This window comes from Periplaneta americana, chromosome 4, assembly GCF_040183065.1.
Source record: "Periplaneta americana isolate PAMFEO1 chromosome 4, P.americana_PAMFEO1_priV1, whole genome shotgun sequence".
NCBI classification, from domain to species: Eukaryota; Metazoa; Arthropoda; class Insecta; order Blattodea; family Blattidae; genus Periplaneta; species Periplaneta americana.
The window spans coordinates 109,809,589-109,820,386 of NC_091120.1; the positions used below are offsets into that span (position 1 = coordinate 109,809,589).

The window sequence follows — 10,798 nt, forward strand, 5'->3', positions numbered from 1 at the left end:
CATAATGTTTATTTATTTTATAACATTACTTGCCTTCAATGCAACCATGTTCTCTTTGGTGAAGAGTAATATTATTGACAAATTAAAGTACTTAGGTAACATATTTCGTAGAAATAAATACAAATAAAATGATGACTGATGAGGTAACACAAATCCAATAAACACAAATAGAAGAAAAATATAATGCACTTCCTTTTTTAACATATTTTAATATTAATCAAAAACTTTAATATAATGATAATAATAATAATAATAATAATAATAATAATAACAATAGTAATAATAATACTTATGGCTTTTAAGGAACCCGGAGGTTCATTGCCCCCCTCACATAAACCCGCCATCGTTCCCTATCCTGAGCAAGGTTAATCCAGTCTCTATAATCATAAACGTCTGGATTTAATGTTCCTGATTATGTCAGGTGAAGAATAAAATGCATGCACTTCTGCGTTATGTAACATTCTCCATTCTCCTGTAACTTCATTCCTCTTAGCTCCAAATATTTTCCTAAGCATCTTATTCTCAAATACACTTAACTTCTGTTCCTCTCTCAAAGTGAGAGTCCAAGTTTCACAACAAATAGAAAAACTGGTAGTATAATTGTTTTATAAATTCTAACTTTCAGATTTTTTGACAGCAGACTGGATGATAAAAGCTTCTCAACCGAATAATAAAACGCATTTCCCATATTTATTGTGCGTTTAATTTCCTCCCGAGTGTCATTTATATTTGTTACTGTTGCTCCAAGATATTTGAATTTTTCCAGCTCTTCAAAGGATAAATTTCCAACTTTTATATTTTCATTTCGTACAATATTCTGGTCACGAGAGATAATCATATATTTTGTCTTTTCGTGATTTACTTTCACACCTATCTCTTTACTTGCTTCAAGTAAAATTCCCGTGTTTTCCCTAATTTTTTGTGGATTTTCTCCTAATATAGTCACGTAATCCGCATAAACAAGGAGCTGATGTAACTCGTTCAATTCCATACTCTCTCTGTTATCCTTGACTTTAATATTATTATTATTATTATTATTATTATTATTATTATTATGTACAGTAATATGTTCAGACTGTCAATGTTCATTAGGCCCACTTGACAGGTCATATAATAGTATGAACTCCTCTTCAATACTAGAGGCTTTTCAGCCCGCCTTGGGGATAAGGAAATAATTTATCCTGCAGCAGGAAATATTTATATACAACAGTACCTACGTTGTTGTCTGTTAGAATTAAGTAAAACTCTGCTTGAGCGTTTGAACTGACCGGTAACGGCTACGGTTAACCGAGTAACTTCGGTGTTCCGCTGCCAAGCACATAAACCGATAGAACCGAGTAAAGGCTGGTTCACAATAAATCGGGAACGGAAACGACAACAAAAACGATAACGGAAATAATGTTGAAATAACTGCATTTAAATGTGAGCGTTCACAAGAGTTAATTGTGAATTCTCACATTTAAATACACTTATTTTAACATTATTTCCGTTCTCGTTCTCGTTGTCGTTTTCGTTTCCGGTTTATTGTGAACCAGCCTTTACTCAACAGTTCTACTCGCTCCGTCTCCAGCTCTAATTTGGAGTTGTGAATCTTCTCAGTGCATGGAACAATCTCTATATCATTCGTAATAACACTGAATAATGCTAATCCGCGCTTATGGAGGCAAGAGCATTATTTTCCGATAACTCACTCAAGAACAACTTGAATTCCTGTTCGTTTATTTTACTGGTTATAGTAGCAATAATGAAACAATTAAACAATTAAAACATAGTTCATCTGGAAATAAACAATTATTTCATAAGAAAATGTAATATATTGAGTACCTTTCAACAAAATTACAGTTTAAATCCTGCGTAAGTTTTTAATAACACTATATATTGAGGTAACTTTGGAGAAATATGCCAAGGAACTGTCCTCGTTATAAAATTCTGAACCTTTGTGGTTATGTATATAATAAATGAACTCAAATAATGCTCTCTCAGCAGGTATCGCGGCACAAATGTCATTATCTTGCAAGTCCAACGAGTATGTTTTATCACTACCTCATCGCCCATTGCATGACTACATTCGGTTATGTCTGTGTAGCCTTCGAGATTACATAAAATTAAAAATATGAGTGTCGAGGTCGACAGATCAACTTCGTTTAATTAGATTTACATTTATTAAATTTGACATTTTTGTATTGGATGTATGATAGTTTCACTCAATGTAGTCCAAGTTTGATTTATTCAAAGACATCTGTATTTTACATATGACGTATTTACTATTCATACTGCATTTTTAATTTGTATCAATAACTATAGTTGTAAACTGGGCTCCCATAACATTTAATCTATATTTCCGTTCGTTTAATGACACACAATAGCACATTGCACAGGACATCATTGCGTCCAGCTGCTAAGAAGAAACATCAATGGCAACCTTAAAACCTTTATTAATATATCCAGTAGCTAAATTTAATATTTCACTAAAATCGCAAGTCATCGTTCAGCAGCAACAAACTCTCATTTCAATATTAAGTCTCATTTTAATTCTGATATATATTTCTGCTAGTAGCTCACCAAAATTTACCAGATCCATTCACAAATAGTTCTTTTATTGCTTTGCTGTATGTTCGAAAACTGTACATTAGAAAATGTTTTTATATTTTTTGTTCAAAAATCTGTACAACTTTCCTTCTACATTATTCTCCAGTTTTCTTATTAACGCCATACTTAGCGCAATAATAACAATTTAAGAAGTAAGTCTGTTACTACTATTACTTTAGACACACATTTCAACTACATCTGATGAGATAACAATATTTTCTCGATACCATGTTATGAAACAAGTCCGTCTGTACATATATACATGAGAGGAGTGATGGTAGAATAAAGAAAAATGTGCATAAGACTGCTGATGATATGGCGTTAACCAGAAGAGGAAAGATACTAAGGGACAAGGTACAAGGAGTTACGTCAGCGATTATAGTACGGAAATAGAGACTAGATACATTTAAATCGGTTATTTTTAAAGGGCGTAAGTCAGGAAATGGAAATTTGTGAGACATTAAAAAATAACGATGTTAGAGGAAAACTATTTGGAAATACATAATTCCGGATATGTGGGCTAATAGTCTAGATTTACTTCGTTGGTTTTTAAAGTAATTGTACGCATTATGCGGATACTTAAGATTTTGAGATTTAAAATATGGAAAAAGCCGCCCTTAAAGAAATCAATTTAGTAACAAGTAAAATCAAATATTATACAGATATTTTCGTGCTATTCTTGAATTAATTTAATGGAAATCATACACAATCAACAAACAATGTATAATTTATTAAAACTTAAATTAAAAAATAGGAAATTATCATGAATTATGAAGAGAAATCAGTCTTCTCACTTCGGATGTACGTTGCAGTCATCGTACGTTGCATTAGTCTGTAGGTCAGCTGAAAAGTTCTTCATAAAATGGTATATGCTCACTTCAGATGTAGGGCCTATTGCTTCATTTTTTCCAAGTCTTGCACTTCTATTTTATTGGCACATTTCCTGCTGGGTAGACTGGAACTGTTGGTGGAAAAACAGATTCTCGCTGAAGTGTCATGAAGAATGCGTGGCTTACTAATTCATTGATGCTACTTGGTACTATGTTGTATCCAACTCTGTCATCTTTATACTCAAAGTGGAAAAGGGTACACATTTCAAAATTGATTATCTCATTCTTTGTTTGTTCCATCTTCCTTCAGAAACAGCAGTATTTTTATAATGTTGTTTTTAGCTGTTCGCACTGAGTCACCACTGCCATTTGAGTAGTTTTAAAACGATGCACGTCATTGATTACTGACCAATTAAAACAAATTGTGATTTTAACTTGTCTCTAACAACCCAACAAACAATGTTCTTCGCGTCATTTCAAGTAAAACAATGGGTTTGTCAATGCACTTTCGAAACTACGATAAAAATGAAAATGTCAAAAATCATTACTTACGCCCTTTCAAACAAATTCAATTCATTTAAATTAGCTGAAAACACGACGAAAAATGTTACACACTTGACAGTTCCTTATTTCGAATACTTGGTTCATTGATCGGTTCAAAAATTAGGAAATGTGTATGCGAAGCTATATGAGGAAAACTTTTACTCTTAAGGCAAGTTTTCCCCTTACATTAATATTTATTTTTATTTATTTATTTATTTATTTAAATATACAGAATAAAGAATATAATTACAAAGAAGAGAATGGGAAATATAATCATACAATCAATATAAAAAAGGAGATACAGTAGTATATCGTTAACAAGTTTATAATACTTTATCTTTCCCGTATCAATATCTATCATTGTTCCAAAGTTTGTGATGCAATGGTATGAATATAGGAATAGGAGGGCTATTGGTAAATTAATAGAAGTAATGAAACCCATTTGTCCGTTATGTTAATTACAGTATATTTTTACTACGGTCTATTATGATCAAACTGAAAAACTCTTCACGTTCACTTTCGGTACAAAAGGATCCGAAACTGCCATCTTGCTTTTAGTGGCTTAGGACGAACAGTATCACGTGCCTAAAACACAAAACGGAAAAACGATCAGAATCTTACTAAAATCCGCTTTGAAAATTGGTCTCCAGAGGGAAGAATGATTCATATCGGGATTTATCTCAACATGAAAGACATGTGACATGAAGCGTTCTTCCCGCTTTGTCTTTTTAGATTACCTGATATTCGTCTTTCGGTTGGGGAAAACCTCGGAAAAATCCCAACCAGGTAATCAGCCCAATCGTTAATCGAACCCACGCCCGAGGGCAACTTCATATCTTCAGGCAAACGCGCCTGAGTAGACCGATGGCTATCTTGCTTTGTTTTCTGATACTGACAATTTTCTCAAAGTAGTGTCAATAAGTTGTATTGGGCGAACCCTTCCCCATTCAAACAACAAATGAAACTCAGGTAAACCGCTGAACAAAGTAGTGAAACAATGAATCAGGAAAAATTATCGAAAAACAATAAATTAAATTAAATTTCTAGACAATGGGAAATTCTGAATTAATAAAATGTAGCTAAAGAAACAAAAAACCTCGAGAAAACTTGTTCTATTCCTTTGTTTGAATGTCAAGTCATTCAGATATCAGAATAGAAGAGTAGAATGCTAATACTTTATTGCTGTCGTCACCATAATCGTCGTCATAGTCATTACTTTTAATCATATCTTTCGGATTATATTATAGTTTGTTATAATATAATTTTCAATCCGTCTTTCAAAAAGCTCTCCTTGGCTTTCATAATGTTGTTCAGGTTTTGAATTAACAATTTAAAGCTTAACATTGCAAACTTTCGGAACATGTATCTAGTACATCAAATTAAATCTTTTACTCCAATTTCGATTAAGTCTTTTAGTCATATTGTTGTCGTTTAGTCAACTGTTTGAATATAGGACTGGCACTTACAAGATACATCAACCAAGATACATCAACAAGCATCACTCATGAGCTCTGTTAAGTAATTTTAAGTCTTAAATTATTTGTTTAATACTCCTCTACAATTTATTATATTCATTTAACACTTAATTTTACGAATCAATTTTATCCTTACTTTCAGAAAATTTATTAGTGTTGTTTATTGATAAATTCAGAGAGAATATTATATTAGAATTATGATACTAAGTATATTCTTACTCATTATACAGGTTGTAAGGAGTATAAGTGCTGTCCTTTTCACAGTCTCCGGGGACGATCTATTCTTATTCATTATACAGGTTGAAAGGAGTATAAGAGCTGTCCTTTTCACAGTCGCCGGGGACGGTCTATTCTTATTCATTATACAGGTTGTAAGGAGTATAAGTGCTGTCCATTTCACAGTCGCCGGGGACGGTCTATTCTTACTCATTATACAGGTTGTAAGGAGTATAAGTGCCATCCTTTTCACAGCCGCCGGGGAAGGTCTACAGGATCAAAAAAGTTTATACAACATAGGGTCAAAACTTGATAGTTTTCCCAGAAAAAAATATTTATTTTTCTCATTTTAATCGCGTTATACTGCTTATATCATTAGTAAAATTAGTAAAACAATTACACCAGTAGGTGTATCTTGCAAAGAGTTAATATTAGTTTGAATAAATATTTGTGTGTTGTATTACGTTTTCGTGAAATTAAATAATAATGTATGCTGAAATTTGTTAATATTCTGGCGTGAGAGACGTGGCAACATATTGAGCAGGCAGTACTCTGCACAGACGTACACTTAGCGGCAAAAAGAATGGGCCAGCCGACAATTTCTAAGTTCCAGAGACATTAACATTCCGCATGCTCGTCTCGTCAAAGCCGTAGTTTACTAGGTAACACATAATTAAACCATTTAAATTTGCTGTATTTTGTTTAAGAGTCTAAAATATGTAATAAAATCGAATGGCGGGTTGATTCTAGATACATCAGGGCCCTTGAAGAGTGAAATAATAATAAAATTTTTAAATACAAAATCAACCGGAGAGAATATGAACAGGAAAACCACGTATCATACCGAACTGACATGAACAGACACAGTAGCGTACGTAGTTACGGCATTGGTCTATTGAACAAGTTGATAGTAGTAGCTCAAGGTTCGAATCTCCCCCAAATCTTCTTTTTTTAATTACAAGTTTGCAATCATATGTTTCTTGCAAAGCTATAATTATGTGGCGATATCTCTTAGAATATGCCCAAACTCTAATAAATAATAAACCTCCCTCTCTCTTTCAAGCAATACTGCTATCTGTTAATACAACGTTATGTCTCGTCATTACGCTTGAAGATGGCACAGAAACAATAACTCATTGCCTTGGTTCGCAAACGTTATTCTGCGTATGCTACTCTCCTACAGGACTTCGATTGGAAAAATGTCATTTTCTCCGACCAGGTAATTGTCTCCAGTAGCATTCTGCGTATGCTACTCTCCGATAGGACTTCGATTAGAGAAATGTCATTTTCTCGGACGAAGTAATTTTCTCCGATAACAACGATAGTACTGCCCTAGTTTATTGTATGAATGGCCACCGATACGATGAACGATTCGTGAGACGAATTAACAAGTCGGGTCGCGTGAGGGTCGCGTGTTGGGGGTGGATGTCGTACGATGGGACAGGACTTATGGAACGCATCCACGGGCGGTTTACGGCAGAAGTCTACGAGCACATTTTGGCAAATGTAATGATCCCTTCCGCTCGAAAACGATATCCAGAAGGAACACTTTTCTTCCAGAAGGATAATCGTCCGATACACACCGCCAACCGGATTCAAAGATGGTTTACGAGGAGGCGTGATGTCGACCCAGTCGACTGGTCTCCAAGTTTATCAGATATGAATCCGATTCAAAATTTGTGGGCTGCAGTCAAAAGGATCCTACGCTCTAATTGCGCAGAACAACTACTCGCACGGACACCTGAGGAATTGTGGGACTGAGTTCTAGACGCGTGAGAGGAGATGGAGGTGGTTTGTGGATGAGATACTAGTCCCCAACACAGGTCTTTTTTTGTTAATATATTAACAAATTGTTTGTTTTTGTTAATTTAATTATTTATTTGTGTTTGATATGCGTCCGGTTTTTTAGGATGTGAAACAAGTATTTTTGTTTATACAGGCCAGGTCTCAGCTATTAATAGCCCACAGGTGATGGGCAATAATATTTTTACAAGGCAGGCATAAGTTTCTTAACAAATGCCATTTCACATTTAAACTAATAAATTAAGTAAAAATCAAAATAAAAAATTGTAATTTTACCGTACCGGGAGGCGAATTCACAACCTCTGGTACGGATGTCAGACATCTTACCACTGGGCCACACACTACTCGCAAGGTTTACTACATTACAGACGGACTACATTCAATGAAGAGACACCACAGGAATGCCTTGCAGTGGGTTACGTTTACAGGAGTGAACCGCGCTATAGAACTTTGCATTTCTATCGACCAAGATTCGGCCGATTCTTTTTGCCGCTAAGTGTACGTACATGTCAGCTGAGTTCAGCTCCCTGTCCATAGGTCTACTGCCGAGCCGATAACAGTTCAGTATAGGGTATTCGAAAAACAACTTACAATATCATTCACAGTTTAGGAATATCATATGTTTTTAATTTATGGAGAAAGTCGTCGTAACTCAAGTCAGCCAACGTTTTCCGCAAAGTTACCTAATCGGCAACCTTTTGTAGCGGTTTCTCAATAAATATTAGAAACTAGGAGTCTCTTATCCCGCTACGAAAATCACAGAACCAGAAATTAGTTTAAAAATGGTACTTCTTTATAGGAGCGGGAGAGCTTGAAGTGCTGCATTTGAAAAAAATAGTTCGTGTGATTTTTTTGCAGTAAGCCATTATTGTTTCTTTTTTAGACGTACAATACAAATGGAGCAATATTGTTAAATGAAATGGAAATTTACCATAATGTTCTGTTAATGAGATTGAAAGTTTGTATTTCCTGCTCGTTTTATGTAAACAACCGTTGTCTTGGTCCTCCTCTGCATTAGAACAGAGCATCTATTTTGTACCGGTATGTCTTTACCTGTTTGAGCTGTACTGTGTACTTGTAAACTCCCTCCTCCCCATCCAGCATAGTTATCAAACGTATAGTATAATAAACTTTAATAATCTGTTAAATATTGCAATTATAAAAAAATGAGGGCAGTTTTCTTCCTTATGACAAGAATAATCATTAGTTACAATTATGGCAATTATACTCCTTACACTCTGTTAATGTCAAACCAAACATCACCTTCATATGATACACTTCCAGAAGCCAAGAAAGCTGAGAAAATCTATGAGGAGTTTGACTAACTACTTATATCTGTAGGAATATGATTATGGGTGTAATATCGAAATGAAAAATGGAATTTTGTATACTCAAAAAGAGAAAGTGTAATATCTCGTTGAAAATATTACCTTCTAACATTTAATATTTACAGAATACATCAAAGCATTTTTAGTTACTTAATAACTGAATTACGTATCTTGTAATTTTCAGGTGACTCAACCCTTCAACCTCGGTTCATCAGTAATGGCAATTCCCCTGGCTAGATCACTGCCACCTGCAGGATCATTAACTCTTGTTGTTGGATATTCTACCTCTTATAATGTAACACTTTTGCAGTCCACTGCATGCTATGGGATTTACGAAGGATACCAAAGTATTATGGGACGCATGTTATGTGGTGAAATAGTGGAGGTCGAAAATGCAATTTGCGAAGCCACATCTGGTAGCCCGTTAGTAGCTAATGAAGAACTGATAGGATTGCCGATATGGACTACTCGTTGTAACGTCGCACCTTACCGACAATTTTTCAATTCAATAACACAATTCTTAAGCTGGATCAATGCAAATACTGGAATTTTAAGTCGATAAAATTCTCTGTAAATTGAACATGGAAACTATTGTGTGTACAAGTTATTAATTATAACAATTTATTTCTTTATTATTTTTGTTTCCCATGATGAGACCAACATCAAGAAATATTGTAAAATAAAGATTAAACTCTTTCTTCGAAAAATGCATATGAATGACTAATGCTATGTTTCCTCGAGACAACTGGAAAAAGTAACAATGTTTAACTATATTATGATTATATTGAATATCAAATATCAGTTAGTGCATTGGTAGATTTATCATGAAAAATTCCGTTACGAAAATATTATTTTGAATAAGAGTACATAAATTATTATAGAACAACATATCTCAATTATATTACAACATTGTACATGTGAGGGATAATTTTCAAAATAATTTGTTATAAATAAAGAAGTGGAATTATTTCTTGTTTTAATGATACATCAGCTGCGCTACAAATAACAAGGCATCCAAAACAGCTCTGGTTCGCTAAACTGTCAATGATAACTTGAGGCGTTTGTAATTGTTCCTACGTTCCCTATTATTTTGGTTATTAATAACGCTGTATCAATTACTCAGTTATTTATCGTGGATGGAATTGATTATAGCGAGATGACATTTGGAGAGATTAAGCTGAGGATTCACCATAGATTACCAGACATTCGCCTTAAGGTTGGAGAAAACCTCGGGGAAAAACCCAAACTAGGTAATCAGCCCAAACGGGAATCGAACCCCCACCCGATCGCAATTCCGGATCGGTAGGGAACCGCCTCAGACGAACGAGCTACGCAGTTGGCTTTTCCTATGTTGCATACAAAACAAAAGCGTGTTTCTTCATACACAGTTAACGGAATAGGACAACTTGACTACTTCCATTCATTATAAAATTATAAATGTAAAAAATTGACTTCCATTAGTTTTATTATGTCATATTTAGTAATTTACCATCATTATGTAAAATCTCGTAATGTAATTGTAGGCCAGTTACTGCCATATCTAATCGAGAGAGAATGTTTCTTTATTGGCAGCCATTGCTGGAATATTAAATTTTGATAGCTAGATGAAATTGAGTACGGTATTCCAAGAAGGGCCTAATTTCAGAAAATCTATTTTTTTTCAGGAAAGACAAAAAACATTATTTTACCACTTTTTCTGCAGATAATTAAACATTTTAGTAAGACCGTTGTTGAACTATTTCATACTGAAACGACATCTACTTTGTGAAACTTAACACAAACTGCCTACTTTAACAGTATATTATTAAGTCTTGAGTTCAGAAATTCAACAATAAATATCACAGATCCTAATCAGACTCACTGTCAAACCAACTTATGGGTCAGTGCTTGTATTGTCACATTTTAGCTGTAAATAATAAGGTTTATTTTCAACATATAAATACTGCGTACGATTCAAAACATCCCTCAAGTTTAGAGCTTTCACAGGAAAGTCACTTACATAAACAAGTTCTGA

At 34.2% G+C, this 10,798-nt stretch overlaps 1 protein-coding gene across 1 annotated transcript in view; it reads left to right on the forward strand.

The window, feature by feature from the left end:
- Nucleotides 1-9,751, forward strand: part of LOC138698107 (serine protease 1-like) — a 35,271-nt gene extending 25,520 nt beyond the window's left edge. The window contains exon 5 of the mRNA XM_069823837.1: nt 8,969-9,751. Within this exon, the coding sequence (XP_069679938.1) occupies nt 8,969-9,346 (378 nt within the window). The 3' untranslated portion in view covers nt 9,347-9,751. The remainder of the gene's footprint in view (nt 1-8,968) is intronic.
- The last annotated feature ends 1,047 nt before the right edge of the window (nt 9,752-10,798 follow it).